The sequence below is a fragment of the Martes martes genome (genome assembly GCF_963455335.1).
Source record: "Martes martes genome assembly, chromosome: 9".
NCBI lineage: Eukaryota > Metazoa > Chordata > Mammalia > Carnivora > Mustelidae > Martes > Martes martes.
This window is the reverse complement of record NC_137896.1, coordinates 58,967,866-58,987,580: the sequence shown is the minus strand read 5'-3', so window position 1 is coordinate 58,987,580 and position 19,715 is coordinate 58,967,866. Positions and strand designations below refer to the sequence as shown.

General features: G+C 41.6%; 1 protein-coding gene across 1 annotated transcript in view; it reads left to right on the top strand.

Annotated features, from left to right (window-relative positions):
- Positions 1 to 19,715, top strand: part of NPAS2 (neuronal PAS domain protein 2) — a gene marked incomplete at its 5' end in the record, with an annotated part of 158,297 nt that overhangs the window by 82,651 nt on the left and 55,931 nt on the right. The window contains 2 exons of the mRNA XM_080813625.1: positions 14,373 to 14,485; positions 15,360 to 15,508. Of these exons, the coding sequence (XP_080669751.1) occupies positions 14,373 to 14,485; positions 15,360 to 15,508 (262 nt within the window). The remainder of the gene's footprint in view (positions 1 to 14,372; positions 14,486 to 15,359; positions 15,509 to 19,715) is intronic.

Here is a 19,715-nt window from a genome sequence, read left to right as displayed (position 1 = left end):
ATTTTCCTTCATAGGCTTTTGACTGGGGAGTTATGCACATCATCGTAAGCCCTGACACAGGGGGAAAAAATGGCAGTAAAGAATGTTTGAGACTTCCTTTCTGTTTGTTTTATTTGGTGATTAAGGCAGCGGCAGGCCTTGCAAGAATGTAGATATATCAGGACACACAATTCATTCATATTACCCTGTAATTTCCAGATGAGTGATTCTGTATTCCAAACAAAGGGGAAAAGTAGAACCATACTCACAGGCAGAATGCTAATTCTGACTGTGGCCCAGTAAACAGCAGACTGGAAAAGGGGCCTGCCTCTGTTTGGGGCTCTTGGCTTCTACCCTGGTGGGGTACTTTGGTCGGCTAAGAAGAATTGTCAGAAGGAGAATTGTGTGCCTGGTAGGCTTAGAAACTTGGGAAAGCCCTAGCCTAGGGACACCCAGAACCCCTCTGGGAGCATCTGAGGCAAAGAGGAATTCACTAAAAGCCCTTTCGATCATTTCAATAAATTTTAAGTTGAAAAAGGATGGTCTGAAGTCCGCCATTTTGAACATGCTCCTTTTCTGCAGGAAAAGCTAAATATTCCTTTGAGAATTTCAGTGACAAGTTCCTAAGGCTTGCTCCCGTGAAATTCTCCCTGTGTGACCGTTAAGTAAGAATCACTAGAAAATTAGGCCAGTTTCCCATTTGGGCCTCGACATTTTCTGATAACTCTGGTTAAGAGTAAAGATGTCCCTGTTACATCTCAAAAGAAAAGAACAGCACCAGCTGAGCCCCACAAACTCTTCACCAATCTCTGCAGTAGAAAATATACTCCAGAATTCTCCAGGGGATGAGGGCAACACCAGCCTAACTCACCTAGCACCATGTGGGGTGACTTCTATCTCCACACGTCCAGGTGACATTCGCTCCTTGAACCGAGCTCCTGAGCTCAGTGGTGTCCCCAGCCCCCACGGTTTGGGGGTGGAGGAGGCTGCCCGGCTCATAGACATGAGGAGGTGTGCACCTGTCCCAAGGACCCAGGCCTGGGCCCAGGAGAGGTCTGCATTGACCTTAAATGGACCTTGCTTTATGACAGAGTTTCCAAGAATGGGAAACACTAATCTGAAGAAATGCCCCCCAATATAAGTTTGGGCCATACTATCTACTTTTTCCTCCCTTTTGGAGAGTGTCAAGGCTCCTTAGCACATTCAAAATACTAAGATGGCAATTAGCAAATAACCCAAAGTCTGTTCTATTTTAGGTAACTGTGAATTTTAAAAATTATCTGGAAAAAAAAACAAACAAACCCAGATTAGTAACAACAAAATAAACTTCTCTGGCCGTAGTCCTTCTTTTTTCTCTAAATAATTCTTCATGATTTTCCATGGAACACCCTTTGCCCAATACTGTCTTTTATCAACTTTATTCCTATCATTGTTGCACATTTTCTTACATATGAAAAAACACCAAAACAACATTTGAAAAACAGTGAAATGTTTAAAAAAATAAAAGTCAACAAAGCTCATTCATAACCATCGCTACTTAGAGAGAGCCACTGTTAATATTCTGACATATTTCCCATCTAGTTTATCTACAGTGCCCTTCAAATTTTAAGAGGAATCCTCTTCTAAGGTCTTTGTTCATGCGGCTGATCAGACCCTAACTGATTCTTCATGGAAGTTAACCTTTCATGGATACAGCTGTCTTACTGTGGAGGATATTGGATCCTTCCTCAACCACTCCCTGTGTTTCAAGTTCCCCAAAACATTTTGCGGAGACTTCAAAAGAAGTGTAAGACCCAATCCAAACCTGTCCTTTGCAGACAGGTTCATTTTGCTCGGTTTATAATTCTCGGGTTTGAAAGACCAAGTCTGCATGCTGATCGGTTTCTGTCTCATCCTATAATGTGAAATTAGTTAGCCCAGTTTCGATACTCCAGAGTTCCTGGTCTAGAAGGATTCTTGGGCATCACCCAGTCGTTGCCTTAGGCATTAACTCTTCCCGTGTATCTGTTGTTGTGTAACAAACCTCTCCAAAATGGAAAGATTAGAATGATAGCATTCATTTGCCCATGGATCTTCAGCTGGGATGGGGCCTGGCAGGGAATGCTATTCCCTGTAGTCTCGGCTAGAGCAGCTCAAAGATGCTGGGCTGGAGGAGTGCCCAGGTGGTTTGGTCCGTTGAGCGTTCACTCTTGGTTTCTGTTGGGGTTGTGATGGCATGGCTCATGGGATAGAGCCTGCCTCACCCTGTGTGCTCAGCGGGGGGTCTGCTTAAGATTCTCTTCCTCTTCTCACATGCACACATGCACACATCTCTCTTTCTCTCTATGATAAATAAATAAATCTTTAAAAAAAAAAAAGATGGTAAGCTGCAACCACCCAAAGACATGCTTTCTTCCATAGCTAGTGGTTGATGTAGGCTGTCAGCTGGGACTGTGGCTTTCCATGTGGAGGTGGCTTCCTCACAACAGGTGACTATGTTCCAGGGCATGCATGCATGGGTGAGAAAGCCAGAAGGGAGCTGTGTGTCCTCTTACTACCTGGCCTTGGAAGTCAAGCAGTTCCCTCGTGCTGTGGTCTGTTCTCTAGATGCAAGTCACTGAGGTCAGCCAGCCCAACTCAAGGAAGGGGGGTTTAGAACTCATCTTCTGATGGAGAAGGAATTTCAGAAAATTTTTATAATTCTCTGGTTTGAAATCAACATATCACTGTCCTCACTATTTTATAAAAGGAACCTAAGGCCTGTGGAGGTGGGAATGCATTGTCCACTCTCTCTAGGCTTAAGTGGCAGAACCAGGACGAGAATTCACATTTTCTGGAAATTTGTCTAATACTCCTTTAGCTAAGCTGTACCATCCTGATTCTCTGCTACCCCAACCACTCTTTAACTTCCAGTGGTACCTGTAAGTGTGAAACTAATATGCCTCATAAATTGCCTTTCACGTTGTCTCCATGGAGACTCTCTGTAGGAAAGAGTCACTCTACATAGAACTGCATACTTATAGACCTATTGTTATACCTTTCCTCAAAAACCCAGCTGCTCTTGGCAGCAAGGGCAGCCCACCAGTGCTTCTGTCACCAGTTCTGGCCACTGCCTTCCAACTTTATTGGGTAGCATTTGATTTTTTAGGCTTTTACTCCATTTGGCCAACCACGTGTGATTCAGAAAAGCATCCTTTTTTTTCCTCATCAGCACATTCTATCTACTCAGTTAACAGAACTAGACTTGTGGGGGCCAATTTAAAAGATGGCATCCTTGGAATTAAACATCAGGAAGAGATCCTAGTATGGAAGTGTGTCTGGTGTTACAGATACTGTCTCTCTAGATGCTGGAGAGGCTTAAGCAGAAGATGCCCACCAGCCCAACCTGTCTGCACATGAAGTAGGTTAAAAGGAAGAGTCCCCAGGTGCCTGGGTGGCTCAGTGGGTTAAGCCTCTGCCTTTGGCTCAGGTCATGATCTCAGGGTCCTGGGATCGAGTCCTGCATCGGGCTCTCTGCTCAGCAGGGAGCCTGCTTCCTCCTCTCTCTCTCTGCCTACCTCTCTGTCTACTTGTGATCTCTCTCTGTCAAATAAATAAATAAAATATTTAAAAAAAAAAAAAAAAGGAAGAGTCCCCTCATGATGATAGTAATTTTTTCCTCTTTTCACTGACTTTATCTTTATTCTTGATCTAGTTCACAGATCAGAAGTTCTGATACCATGATTTTTCATTTCTTCCCTTTAGGGAAACCCAGGATTTTTGGTGACATATAAAATGTAACTGCACCATTGTCATGTGCCTTTGTGAATTTAGAGAGGGCCGGGGACACAAACCTATAAGAGCATATTTACATTTACCTGCCTGCCCAAATTCCCTATCCCTGCCATGGGGTCTCTCCTAGGGGGATAGGACATAAACATCTTCCTTCCTGGCCTGTGCCATAAGCGTCTCAGAAGGACCTGCTCCCCATCCAGCTACAGCAATCCTTGAGTGGTTGAGTGTAAAGCCCAGTCTTGTACACTAAATATCCACATCTGTGATCATCTCCTCACCAAGGAGGGGAGAGAAACATTGAGCATGGTTTATATAATATGCCTCATGAAATCCCCTGCAACAGAAGGGCCTTCAAGGTTCCACCTATCGGAGAAATGAAAGAGGGGTGTGTTTGTGTGTGTGCATGTGTGTATATAAGTATGTTCCCCTTGCACAACACCTGAACTTAGAACCATGGTTCTCTCCCACCTTCCTTTCCACAGTGCCTCTCCTTCCTTAAGTCCTCTTGATATACCATAAGCAAGGTCACCTTGTAAGAATGCTGGCTGCTGTGCTAAATCTCGCTTAGCTCCTGAACAGCAGGTACAATAATCCTATGGAATTCCAGAACTCTGGGAGCCTACACCTCTGCCCCTCACCCTGTGTGCCCTAGCCGGGCCAGTGTGGATGCCCAAGTTACCCTCAATGGATAGGAAGAGTAGTTTTATTGATTTAGTAAACTCCATGTTGATATGCAGTATAGTTTCCTTTTAATACTTTTTTAATGTTAGATCACATCAAAGTGACACACTCACGCCACTGTCCATAACCCCACCACCCTCTCCCGCCCCCCCCTCCCCCCGGCAACCCTCAGTTTGTTTTGTGAGATTAAGAGTCTCTTATGGTTTGTCTCCCTCCCGATCCCATCTTGTTTCATTTATTCTTTTCCTACCCCCCAAGCTCCCCATGTTGCTTCTCCACTTCCTCATATCAGGGAGATCATATGATAGTTGTCTTTCTCCGATTGACTTATTTTGCTAAGCATAATGCCCTCTAGTTCCATTCACGTCATCGCAAATGGCAAGATTTCATTTCTTTCGATGGCTGCATAGTATTCCATTGTATATATATATACCACATCTTCTTTATCCATTCATCTGTTGATGGACATCTAGGTTCTTTCCAGAGTTTGGCTATTGTAGACATTGCTGCTATAAACATTCAGGTGCACGTGCCCCTTCGGATCACTACCATTTGTATCTTTAGGGTAAATACCCAGTAGGGTAATTATTGGGTCAGAGGGTAGCTCTATTTTCAACTTTTTGAGCGACCTCCATGCTGTTTTCCAGAGTGGTTGCACCAGCTTGCATTCCCACCAACAGTGTAGGAGGGTTCCCCTTCCTCTGCATCCTCTCCAGCATCTGTCATTTCCTGACTTGTTCATTTTAGCCATTCTGACTGGTGTGAGGTGGTATCACACTATGGTTTTGATTTGTATTTCCCTGATGCCGAGTGATGTGGAGCACTTTTTTATGTGTCTGTTGGCCATCTGGATGTCTTCTTTGCACAAATGTCTGTTCATGTCCTCTGCCCATTTCTTGATTGGATTATTTAAGAACCAGCTTTCTGACCAGAGGAACGAAAAGGGAGCCATGGGAACCAAAATAATACTGGGCAGAGATCTGAGAAGTAGCAGCTCAGGGCAGTGACCATATAAAGAGGGTTATAAGATCTGAGCTCACCACCAAACTGAATATGCATGGGTCTGACCTTAGTGTACCATAGCCTTTCAGATCTGAACTGCAGGACAGACCACCACCCAAGATCCAAGACCAGCTACATAGGACAAATCTAAATAGCACTATGGATTTCTTATCAGAAACCATGGAAGCCATCTGGTAGTGACACAGTATTTTTTAAAAGTTGAAGGAAGAGAAACATTAGCCCAGATTTCTAGATCCAGTAAAAGTATCCATCAGAAATGAAGGTCAGTGAAGACATTTTCAAATGAAAAAAAAAAAAAAAAAAAAAAAAAAAAACAGGGCGCCTGGTGGCTCAGTGGGTTAAGCCTCTGCCTTCAGCTCAGGTCATGGTCTCAGGGTCCTGGGATGGAGTCCTGCATCGGGCTCTCTGCACAGCAGGAAGCCTGCTTCCCCCTCGCTCTGTGCCTGCCTCTCTGCTTACTTGTGATCTCTGTCTGTCGAATAAATAAAGAAAAAATTTTAATTAAAAAAATCACTAAAAGTTTTTTTATCAGTAGACCTGCTCTGAAAGAATTTCTAAGGAAGTTTTTCTAACAGAAAGGAAATGATACCAGATGGAAGCTTGGGATAAGAGATATAGAGGAAGAGTAACAGAAATGGTAAATATCTGGCTACATAGAATAGATAGCCTGACATTTGGGAAAAGTAACATAATCTGATATGATTCAGCATATGTAGATATCGTGCATAAGATAACTACAACATGAAGGGAGGGAGGATATAGGGAACTAAATGGAATAAAGTTTCTACATTCTACTTGAAATGGTAAAATAGTCTAGGTTGGCCCTGAAATGATAAGTTTTTATATTGTAATCCATAGAGTGATTACTAGATACTATACAAGGAACTATAGTAAATAAAAACACGATAGACTAAAATGAAATATTTTTAAATTAAATAAATTAAAATGAAATAAACAATCCAGAAGAAGGCAAGATAAGAGAAATAGAAAACAACAACAAAAAACAAAGAATGAAAATAAAACAAAACAGAAAACAGTAAAATGGTACACCTAAATCCAAACATATAATCCCATGAACTCTAAGTGATCTAAATGTGCCAACTAAAAGAGAGTGTCAGAATGAATTTCTTTAATGACTTAACCATATGCTGTTCACAAAGTATTTGCTTAAAATATGATGATATAATAGGCTCAAAGTAAAACTGTGGGAAATGATATACCACACAAACATTAATGAAAAGAAAGCCAGAGTGATTGTATTAATATAAAATATAAAATAAAGTAGATTTCAGAGCAAAAATTTACCAGGAATAAAGAGTGGCGTTACATAATGATAGTCAGTTTACCAAGAACCCTTAACAATTCTGAATGTGTATACACCTAACAGAGCTCCAAAATGCATGAAGCACAGCATAAAGAACTGAAATATGTCTTTAATATGCTTATCAGTAGTAGAACTAGTAGATAGAAATTCAGCAAGGGTTTAGAAGAACTGAAAAACAACATCAACTAACAGGAACTGGGGCACCTGGGTGGCTCAGTGGGTTGAAGCCTCTGCCTTCGGCTCAGGTCATGATCCCAGGGTCCTGGGATCGAGCCCTGCATTGGGCTGTCTGCTTAGCGTGGAGCCTGCTTCCTCCTCTCTCTCTGCCTGCTTCTCTGCCTGCTTGTGATCTCTGTCTGTCAAATAAATAAATAAAATCTTTAAAAAAACTAACAGGAACTTCTTGACATTTACAGAACACTCCACCAAGCAATAGCAGAATACACACTCTTTGCAAGTACACATTGGATACTCACCAAATCCTGTTTCACAAAATAAATATAAAGAAGTCTAGATGAATGAAATTAAATTATAAACAGAAAGAGGGCAAGAACAATACCTCTAAAACTCGGAAATTAACAGTATGGCTTCTAAGTAATTCAAAGGTTAGAGAGGAAGTCTCAAGGAGTTTTAGAAAATATTTTGAACTGAACAAAAATAAAAATACCACATATTAAAACTTGTAGGTTGCAGCTAAAGCAGTGCTTAAAGGAAAATATATAGCATTGAATGGTTATAGTGGAAAAGAGTAAAGGTCTCAAATCAGTAACTATGCTTCTACCTTAAGAAACTATAAACAGCAGAGCAAAATAAATTCAAAACAAAAAGAAGAATGAAAATTATAAGAGCAGAAATCAATAAGATTGAAAAACAGAAAAATAATAGAGAAAAACCAAAAGGTGATTTAAAAGAAAACCAGTAAGAATGGTAAGCCTTTTGCAAGAATGACTGAAAAGAAAACACAAATTACCAATAACAGAAATAAAAAAGGAGATATTATTACACACTCTTCAGACATTAAAGGGGTCATCAGGGAATACTATAAACAACTGTAATCATGTAAAGTTGGCAACTTAGATGAGAGGTAAAACTCCTACAAGGTGAAATGGAAAGCCTAAAGTGTCCCAAATAAGGAAATTGAATTTGTAGTTAAAAATCTTCTGAAAAAGAAATCTCAGACCCAGATGGATCCACTGGGAACCATCAAACCATCAATGTTTGAATTCTGCCAAACATTAAAAGAAAATATCACCAATTCTACACAGTCCTTTCCAGTAAGTTAAGAGGAGGAAATACTTCCTAACTTATTTTCTGAGATTCTCATTACCTGGAGTGGGCCGGGAGGGAGTACAAGAAAAGAAAACTACAGACAGATATCCTTCATGAACACAAATGTAAAAATCCTCAACAAAACATGAGCGAGTATATATGTGTGTAATATATGCATATATCATACAAATATATGTAAAATACAACATGACCAATTGGAGTTTTATCCAGGGAATGACAGGCTGTTCAATATTCAAAAACCAATCATTGTCATCCATCAAGTTATCAGGGTAAAGAAGAAAAACCAAAACCACAGGATCATATTCAATGAAGTAGAAAATTTGACAGAATTCAACTTGTATTTTTGTTATAAACTCCCAGAAAACTAGGAATAGGAGAGAATTTCCTTAACCTGATAAAGGACATTTACATAAAACCTACAGCTGATATACTTACTGGCAAAAGATTGAATGTGTTCCCCTAGGATGGGGAATAAGACAAACGTATCTGCTGTCATCACTCCTGTTCAATGTCATACTGCATGTCTTAGCCAAAGCAATAAGACCGTAAAAGAAATCAAAGACACATTGATTGGAAAAAAGGAAATAATGCTTCCCTTATTGACAGATGACATGTTTGTATATATAGAACATCCCAAGATGTTCTATATCCCAAGATATAGAATATAGATATTATCCCAAGATATATCCCAAGAGACTTAGCAAAACAAATAAACTCCTATAACTAATAGGTAAATTTAGCAAGATCACAGGATACAAGGTCAACACACAAATGAATCACCTTTCTGTAGGCCAACAGTGAACTATTAGAAACTGATATTGAGAACACAATGCCACTTATAACCAATCCAAAAGAATGAAATACTAAGGTATGAATTGAATAAAACATATGTGAGTTATCTATGTGAAGATTTCAAAATGCTCGTAGTAGAAATCACTGAGACCTGAATAAATGGAAAGATGTCTTGTGTTTATGACTGGAAGACTCAACAGAATAAAGATACCGATTTTCCCAAATTGGTCCATAGATTTAAAGCAATTCCAATCAAAATCCCAGCAGAACTCTTTGTAGATATACACAACTAATTGTAAAATGTAATGGAAAGGCAGAGAAACTAATATAGTTTTGAAAAATAACTTTGAAAAAGAGGAACAACTTTATCTGATTAGAGGAATCACATTATCTGATTTTAAGACTTACTATAAAACTGCAATAATGGAGACAGCATGGTATTGGTGGAGGAATCGATCCAAACATTGGTCAATGAGATAGAATAGAGAATCGAGAACCCAGAAACTGACCCACAGAAATATGACAAACTGATTTTTTTACAAAGGCTCAAAGGTAATCCCATGTAGAAATGTCTTTTCTTTCATGGAGTTGACAATTGGACAACGACATACAAACAAACAAACTTCAACCAAAACCTTACATATTATAAAAATAATGAGCTCAAAGTGGATCGTGACACGTGAACTGTGTAGAGCTCCAGGAGGAATACACAGGAGGCCATCTCTGTGGCCTGCGGCTGGGCAGAGGGTGCCCAGACCTGACACCAATCCACAATCCACAAAAGAAATAAATTGTGAAATTGGACTTCATCAAAATGAGAAACTTTGACTTTGTGAAAGACACCATTAAGGGAATAAAAAGGCAAGCTGTGAGAAACTAGCGACAAATCGTATATCAGACAAAAGACTGGCGTCAGAATATGTAAAGGACACCCAGCCCTCAACAGTAAGGAGACAAAAAGCCCAATTTAAAAATGGGCAAAAGACATGAGCAGATGCTTCACCAAAGAAGATATACAGATGGCCAAAAAAAGAGAACATCATTAGCCATTAGATAAATGCAAATTTAAGCCCCAGTGAGACAATACTGCATATCTTTTAGATTAGCTAAATTACAAGTACTGACAATAGTAACTCCCCTTGAGGACGTAGAACATCTGGATCCCTCCTTCGTGGCTGGTGAGGAGGTAGGATGGTAAAGCCACTATGGGAAACAACTTGGAAGTTTCTTATGAAGTTAGATGTACATTTTCCATAGGATCCAGGTTACTCCTTTCAGAGAGCTGAAAACTTGTGTCCACACCCCAAAAAAACCTATACACAAATGTATACAGCAGCTCTAGTCATAACCACCCCCAAAATGGGAAACAACCTGAATTTCCTTCGCAGATGAATGGATAGACCAGCTGCAGGACATCCATATGACAGAAAACCGGTGCTCAGCACTAAGAAGGGGCAAGGTGCTGATAGGCACAGTAATCTGAATGAATCCCAAAGGCATTTCTGTGGGTAGAAGAAGCCAGGCTTAGGGATTATGTGCTGTATGGTTGTATTTCTATGACACTCCAGAAGAGAGAGCATGGTGATGGAGAACAGGACAGGGGTTGCCTGGGGTTACAGATGTGGAGAGAATGAAGGAGCTTTAGAGGGAACTTCTGTCTCTTGGTTGTGATCCTGGTTACACGAATTTACACATGTGTGAAAATTTATAGAACTGTGCACAAAAGAAAAGGTTAAGTTTACTGTATGTTCATTTTGCAAGTAGGGCTTTTAAAGGTATGTATCAACAGCATTACTTTTCCTTAGACAAATGAAATTCAGGTGAGGCTCTTTTGCCTCTGACCCCTGCTTTCTCCCTGGTGCTTGTCACGGGAGGTTTGGTTAGTACTGAGCTGGGGAGCACAGCCCGAAGCCACGCAGGGCACTGTGGTACTGGGCCGGCCACCCTCACCTCTCTGTCAGTCTCTGCTCACTTACCCCTGAGCGGGGTCCCTCTCCCCTTTCTCCTGATGTCCTAACCTTTTCTCTCTCCCCCAGACTGCCCATCGGTACCCTGTCCTGAACTCATCCACAAGCCGAGATCAGATCACCTATACTGGCTTCTAGACACCGTGGCTGGTCTCACTCTTTTTGTCTCTCTCTCACTTTACTTTCCCACATCTCCAACTGTTCGGGCAAAGCTGACGATGCAGCTCTTCACTGGTTGTCTCCCCACCACCTGCCCGCCCACCCCTCCGGGCCACCTTGCATCAGCCCAGTCCCTGGATGCTTCCCTGACCACCTGGCATGGCTGCTCTCCTTCCCTCGAGAATTCCTTCGGCAGTTTGTCTAAACTTCTCACCTAACCCTTAACACATTGCCCCTGATGTGTGACTTGCCTCTCTTCCTCTAGACTCTAAGCTTCTTTCAGTTGGCTGTTTTTAGTATTTTCTGCAGTATTTTTCTGCAGTATTCTTCCCTGAACACAAACGCCATCATCCCATTAGCATGCAATGCCATTTTTCTGCAGAAAATGTTTAGTTTCTAAGCTATAACCTCAAGCAGCCAGAATTTGTCACTCTTAGTTCTGTGCTCCCAGAGCACTGGTGCATGGCTCTGTAACAGATAGCTTCGTGATGGTTTTGGAGGGAGCTGGAGGAGACAGGGGAATGCACTGCTTCACAGCGCAGGCACACAGGCCAGCCAGCTCCACCACTTCCTGGTCATGTGACTTCAGTGAGTCACACAACATCTCAGTGCCTCAGCTGTTTCATCTGTGAACTGGGAATTAGAGCATCTATCTTCAAGGGTCATTGCGAGGATGAAAGTAATTAATAGAAGTAAAGCATTTAAAACAGTGCCCGTTACATAGTAAGTGCGGGATGAATGTTATCAATGGAACCATTGTCCTTTAGGGACCCCAGAAAAGATCACCTGGGGCTTTTTGAGCCCTGCATTCAAAACCAAAGGGTCAGGCTTGTATAGACGTGTATTTAACACACCCACACATATGCACACGCACACACATACACCCACACCCACACACATCTCTTCCCTTCCATCCCTCCTTTCTTTCCCTCCTTCCTCTCTCTCTTCAATTCAATAAGACAAACAACCCCATTGAAGATTTGAGCAGACATTTCACCAAAGAACATACATGAAACAACATGAAGCATGTGAAGGGGTGTCCAGTGTCATTAGTCATCAGAAAATGCAAACTAAATCAGAAAAATGCAAATTAAAACTACATTGAGGAACATCACAATGCCCAAGGTGAGAACAGACTGACAATACCACATGTTGACAAGTCTGTGGAGGAGCACAAGCCCTCCTAGGTTGCTGGTGGACATGCAGACACAGTCCAGCCACTCGGCATAACCGCATGGCAGGATCTAATCTCAGGGAACATACACTAAGACTATGACTCAGCAATTTCACACCTATGTATTTACCCAAGAGAAATGTGTGCCCGTGTCTATGTAGAGACATGGATGTCAATACTCCGATCAGCATTATTCTCCATCCCCCTGAACTGGAAACAACCCCATGGAATACTACTCAGCCGTCAAAAGGAATATTCACGTGTACGACAACACAGATGAATCTCAAAAACCTAATGCTAACTGCACATTCAAGACTATATGCTGTCTGATTCTATTTACATGAAATTCTAAAAATGGCAAAACTAATGTGACAGCAGATCACTGGTTTCCTGTGGCTGTCATCAAGGGGAGCTCAACCACAGAGACGCAGGAGAATACCTTTCAGGGCGAGGGAACTGTTCGGTCTCTGAGTTTGGGTGGTGGTTGCACAATTTCCAAAATTCATTGAACCGTACACTTCAAGTGGATGGATTTTACTGAATGTAAATAATGATGTGAAGGAAAAATCAAAGCCAGAGGCTGATGAAGGGTCTTTCGGCTGGTTGTCCCAGTGCTTTCTGTGTGGTGTCTTGGGGCCTGCCAAGACGACCTCCTTATCGGAAATAAGGTCACTCGAGGCTCATTTTCTTTCTCTTGCCTCAGAGCCACAGATCCAGCTGACAGTGACCGATTTCCAGTGGGCACCATAGTGTGTCTCAGGCGGAGGCTGACGGAAACAAGCTTGTGTTTCTGTCACTAATGATATAAGCCTTCATCGTATTCTCTGCCAGGCCATGTTGGTTGTCATTACACCCATTGAAGAAGAGAACAGAGTAATAATGAGCTGGGTGTTATCGGCTCACAAATAATTTATAATGGGCAAACTAGGACAGGAGCAGAGCTTTTTTTGGCTAAGAAGGCTCATGTCATTCTTTCAAATCTAGGCCAAAAAATTATTTATAATGCATAGACAGTCAGTCGGAAAGTTAAAAGGTTCCTTTCTTCTCTCCTGTGTGTTTGAACATAATGCTTTTTACTCTAGACTCGCAAGAGCTACCTTAGTGTGTTCCTTGGACACCTGCATTCAGTCTGTGACTCTGAGAAGACATATATGAGGGTGGTTACTTGGCTAGGAATGAGGCCTTTGTCGGAACCCTTTAAGGGTGTCAGGTCCTCCCCCAAATCCAAGAAGGTTAGGAATGAGGGAAAAGTCAGGAAAAGGAGATGTTTATGTATGGGTGGTGATCACACACTTGAGGTAAGCTTTGAAGAATTGCCTCAGGTATTATCAGGAAAGAACCCAAACCGAGATATAATCACAAAGGACAGCTTGCCCACAGGTGTGTTGAATTAAAGGCAGGTCGTGTGTCCTTAGTAGAGACAAGCAGGGTGGTTATGGCCCTGTGACATCTAAGAAGAGGATATTTGCCCTGTGTCCCTATATTTGCAGGGGCTGTTTGGGGAAGCAGAATCTTTATTGACACTGATACCTGTCGGTATGGATACGGACCCCAAGGGAGGTGCAGCCCTCTGATGGGAATTTGCTGAACTGTCACAAGCCACCAGCACCCTGTCCTGACTGCACATTGGCCAGTAGCCTCCTGATAAGTCATCAGCTGCCCTGGGCTCCTTGATGCCAGGCCCCAGGGTGCCGAGAGCATCAGGTAGACCAGTTCAATGAGCCCCGCAGCTGAGGCCCCTGCCCTCCCAGTGAGCTGACTGTGGAACAAGTCCATCCTGGATGAAACGAGGAAGGTGGGTCCACTCTCAGTCACCTTCGGTTAAAGTGACTGTTGATGAGGGGCTAGTCCCATGGGGTGGAGAGCCAGCCCCTGGGTCTGTGGTGTGTGGTTAAAGATCAAGACCTCTAGAGTGGTGCTGCTTCCCAGGGCAAGGGCAGGCTTCCTGCGACACATGCTCCTTGTTTGACTATCTATAGAACGACCCATATAGCTGTGTTTTCCTGTTCCAGTTCCTGAGGACTCCAGGCTTGCTCAGAGGTCACCTCCCCTCAAGCCAAGTGGCTCTACTTTGATCTCTGTGTAGATGTGCAGTGTAGTGTGTCGTTTTTTAAATAGATTTATTTTTTTTAGAGTAGGTGTAAGTTCACAGAAAAACCAAACAGAAGGTACAGAGAGTTCCCATATATCCCCTGTCCCTGTGTACGGACAGCCTCCCCATTACCAACAGCTTGCAGTGGATACAGTGGATGAACCCATGCTGACACATCATTACCCCCCAGAGTCCACACTTGACATCAGCACCCGCTCCTGGTGTCGTACATTCTGTGAGTTTGGCCAAATGTAAGATGATGTGGGTCCACCATGATCATATCATACAAGGCATTTCACTGCCCTAAAAACCCTCTGTACCCCACATATTTATCCATCCCCAGCTCAGTCCCTGGCAGCCACTGATCTTTTCACTGTCTCCATAGTTTTGCCTTTTCTAGAATGTCATATAGTTGGAACCTGTGCAGTATGTAGCCTTTTCAGATTGGCTTCTTAAGTATTATGCATGTAAGTCTCCTCTATGTCATCTTGTCAAGGTTCATCTGCTTAGCAGCTTGACAGCCATACGCACTCTCTGTCATACGTTGGCCCCAGGTCGAGCACGGTTTTGCAGTCGTTTTCGTGTGGGATGTGCCTTGTCTCCCCACAGGATGATGAGCTCTGGGGCAGAGGCCAGGACATATGCCCTGTGTGGCACGGCTCTCTGCCAGACACTCAGGGCACCTGGCTTACCCTTATAACCTGATGCTGAGGGCTGCATGCTCTGGGGTGGAGGGGACGTGGTTAGAGCCCAGGGAAGGGCTTTCAGAGCAAAACCCTGTGGGCTGCAGCCGTGTACACAGCATGTCATTTGCTCTCTGAAGTTTAAAGCTCCATGAAGTCAGAGCAAGCAGCATCTGGCAACAGAGCTAATCTGTGTAAGATTTTTGCATCTGAGTCAGAACTTGCTTATTAACACTGTCTGTCTTTGTGGCCAAGAGTCTGGCAAAACATTTTTTTTTGTCCCCATTACCCAACTCTGAAATGTGGCGAACGTTACTTTCCCTGAAAGGGTTCTGATAAGATGATCACAACAGAACACACTCTGATGGAAAGTACCTCCATTTCATAATAAAGCCTTTATGGAGTGGAATGTTCCAGTAACCTGTGTGTTCTGTGTTTACAGAGCTTCTCGAAACAAGTCTGAGAAGAAGCGTCGGGACCAGTTCAATGTTCTCATCAAAGAACTTAGCTCCATGCTCCCTGGCAACACGCGGAAAATGGACAAAACCACCGTGCTGGAAAAGGTCATTGGATTTTTGCAGAAACACAATGGTAAAGGTTACGTTTTCCTCCATTTTTATTCCATTCCTGCCCTTTTTTTGGTGATGACTGCATCAAGCTGGTCTGCTGCTTGCTTCTCTCTTTCCAGCAAAGCCCAATCTCATCAGTCACGGGCTTCCTCTTGCAAAGGCACTCCACCCTCTTTAATATCCCACCTCCAGCAGGTTTGGGAAAGGACACTCTCCTCCCAAATTGCTTTATTAGCCAGAGGAGAGAATCCAAAGCAGCCTCACAAGTAACACCCAGCCTAAGTGGAGTGACCTTAACCGTGGGAGTATCTTGATTAAAAATGTCTGCAGCAAGCATTTTTCATTCAGCTTGGAAGAGATGCAGTGCCCAAGAATTCATTTTCCAAATGAATTCTTCCACCAAAGTGGACTAGTTTCTCCAACCCCCCCCACTGCCATGGCCCCTGAACTCTTTGGCCTTCTGAGCTACACCGTGGGAAAAACACACTGAAAATCGGTGAATTTACTTACTTTAAATCCATTTTTTTTTGATTGAGAGATAATTCACGTGCCATAAAATTCGCCATTTTAAAGTTTATAATTCAATCGTTTTAAGTGTATCCAAAAGACTGTGCCACCATTAATACTAATTTTCTCATCCCATAAAGTGGTCACTGCCCATTTTCCCTCCCTCCAAATCCTGACAATCACTCAACTACTTTTGCTCCTTCTAGATTTGCCTAGTCTAGGCATTTCATACAAATGGAACCATCCAATATGTGGCCCTTGGTTTCTGGCTTCTTTCACTTAGCCTTCATATTTTGGCAAGCACTTGTGTTTTACTCCACAGTATGGCCAGTAATATCTATTGTATGGATATACCACATTCTGCTTAGCCACGTATCAGTTGATGGCTTTTAGGTTGTTTCTACTCTTTAACCAGTATGAATAATGCTTCATGTATGGTTCTTTGCATGGTTATATATTTTCAGTTCTCTTGGACTTATATCTAGGATTAGAATTGCTCAGTTCAGTGGTAACTCAAGTTCAACTTTTTGAGGAACTGCAAACTGGTTTCTGTAGCAGCTGGACAATTTTATACTCCCAGAAGCGGTATATAAGGGTTAATTTCTCCACATCCTCACCAATGCTTGTTACTGTCTGATATGTGTGTGTGTGTGTGTGTGTGTGTGTGTGTGTGTGTGTGTGGTGTTTATTATAGCCTTCCTAAGGAGTATGAAGCAATTATCTCATTATGGTTTTGATTTGCATTTCCCTAAAGATTAATAGTGTTGAGCTTTTCATGAACTTACTGGCCATTCATATATCTTCTTTAGAGAGATGTCTATTCAAATCCTTTGTCCATGGTTTAATTGGATTATCTATCTTTTTGTTGCTGAGTTGTAAGAGTTCTTCATATATTCTGGATACTAGACCCTTATCAGATATATAATTTGCAAATATTATATATCTGATGTATATAAAACCCCCAGTCTCTGGGTTGCCTTTCAGTTTTTTACCGATGTCCTTTGACACACAAACATTTCCAAGTTTGAAGTCCAATTATCTTTTTTTGTTGTGCTTGTTTATGTGTGTCTTAGGTGTCTTATCTAAGAAACCATTGTCTAATCTAAGCATATGAATATTTGCATCACCTATGTTTTCTTCTAAGAGTTTTTTAGTTTTAAGCCGTAGATTAAGTATCAAGCATATAAGCTACAGGGTGAGCATTTAGGTATTTGATCCATTTTGAGTTATTTTTTGTACAAGGCATAAGACAGGGAGTTGAAATTCATCCTTTTGCTTGTTAATACTCAATTATCCCAGCATTCCTTTCTTTTTAAAAGCTTTTTAATACTTACAGAAAATATACAAATAATAAGTGTACAACTGAATTACTTATCATACTGTATATTAGCAAGCACAGCTAGGAATCCAACACCCAGCTCAGTAAATATAAGCTTCTCCACTAGATGCTCCTTCCTTCCTATTACTTCTGCTTTCCCCAGAAGTAATCTCTATTTTGACTTCTAATACTAGAGTTTGGCTATTGGGACCTTATTCAGATGAAATCATAGATTACAAACACCATGTTTATGTGGTTAATCTGTTCTTCCATTATTGTGGCTGGTTCATTTTCATTGGTATATAGTATTCCATAATATGAAGTTACCACTTGACTCTTTCCTTGAACTTAAGTCTTTCTCAAATCACCCTCTCTCCCTTTTACCTTTTTCCTTTAAACCCTTTTACCTCTTAGCACTGACCACCCTACCCTGCTGCTCACCTGTGGGTGGTACCAAAAATAAATAAATAAATAAATAAATTGGAGAGGGGTTAAGAGGGTTCAGTAGCTATTAACAAGTAAGAAGAGTAGAATTCTCTTTTTTTTTTTCCTTAACCATGACACCAAACATAATAAAGTCAGAAATGTCAGGTTATTGAGGAGATAATTATGATTCTTCTGTGCTTACAGTGATGTTTCTCTTTCATAGAACATTTTCCTAGACAAGATGATTTCATGGAAGAGGGCACAGCTAGGACATTAGAAAGTTTCATTATACTTTCTATTCTTTTATTGATTCTTTAATAATTGTATATACCTATTAAAAAGATGACAGTAATGATATATCCTCCTTTTTTCTTCCAAAGCTGCCCAGGGGAGTGTAAAGAATATGTTAATTGCTTTTGTTAAAAGTCAGGAAAGAATAATCAAGCTGGATTGGAATAAAGTGTTGCAGCAGTATTCGATTGCCCCAATAATTTAATCAGAATGGTTATGTTTCCTAAATGATGATTTGGCTAAGTGAAATAGCAGGTTGGTTCGATTACTAAGATATTTTGCACAAATTACTCAAACTAGGTCAGTGCCACTGAGAAGCGGGACAGCTGTTAAATAGGACAGCTGGGATCAAGTTCATCAGTGTGACATTTATGCTGGGCTCTATCCACTGCAGAATTACAGAATTGTCAAATTGGGACCTGGAAAGAATCAGTCAGCAGAAATGCGGCCTCCTAACACCAGGAGCGTCCATCTCTACTTCACCTTTTTTATAAAGACTGAGGCCTACTTTGCACAGCCCCCTCAAAGGCAACCCTGATCACCTGTGGATCTCACTCATCCTCTGTGATTTTACGTTCTAAAGAAAGCAGAAAATTCATCAAATATTTTCTGGAGAAATATAGCAGTTAGACCAAAATTTGGATTAAATAAAAAATAAAAACAAACAATAACTTCAGTTATAATCCAAATGGACGTGAACTCCACAAGCATCCGCAGTAGAGCAGAGAATGCCATGGTCGGCATTTATTCAGGGCTCCCTGTGAGCCAGGCAGGCATTGTTCTAAGGATTCTTGTATAGGAACACATGTGAGCTTCACAGCAGCTCTCCTGAGTTAATATTATTTCACAAGTGAGACAACCAAGGCACAGAGATGTTAGGCCACTCACCCAAGTTCAGCCAGCGTGGTGAGATACCTATACAAGGCGGTCTGCCTCCAGATGCCAAGTTTTTAATACTACGCTCTCTCTTTCTATCAAATAAATAAACAAAATCTTAAAAAAAAAAAAAAGATGGAGGATCAACTGAAGGAAAAACAAATATGACTGATAACAGCATTTGAGCTATTTGTAATAATCTTATCAGAGACATTTTAGTAATAAAACAAAATATACTTTCAAAAATGTGAAAGAACTCGAGTACTTAAGGTGTCCTCTGTATTCCAATGACTACTGAATTTACAAACACGAATAACATCTGCAGTACAAGGTGGTTGCAGAAACAAGCAAGGGATAGATCCATTCAGAAAAGGTTTGAGAAGAATAAATTCTGGCTTTAAAAGCAACTAAGTAACATGTATTTGTCTGACACATTGTACTTCAGTATTGGGAAATGCTGAAAAATACATGACATTCTGCAGAGACACGGGAAGTCATTCACTACAAGCCTAAGGTGTGTCTGGAATTTTGAAAATGTCAGATCTCTAAAGTGTTCTGCTTTGCCTTGACCATGAAGCTGTAGCTTAGGACCATGTCCCACCGTCCCAGTCTTTGTTCCCATTGCCTTGATAGGTGACAACTGTAACTCCCAACTGCTGAATTCAAGAGCACTGTGCTCATGCTACCGGCAGGGACTACGGCCACACCGAGGGTGGAGTTCTCTTCTCCTGAAGCCTCATTAAAATGATGTGAAAACATCGAGAGACGCCTTTACACGCATTACATCCAAACTTCTAGTCCTTGGAAATCA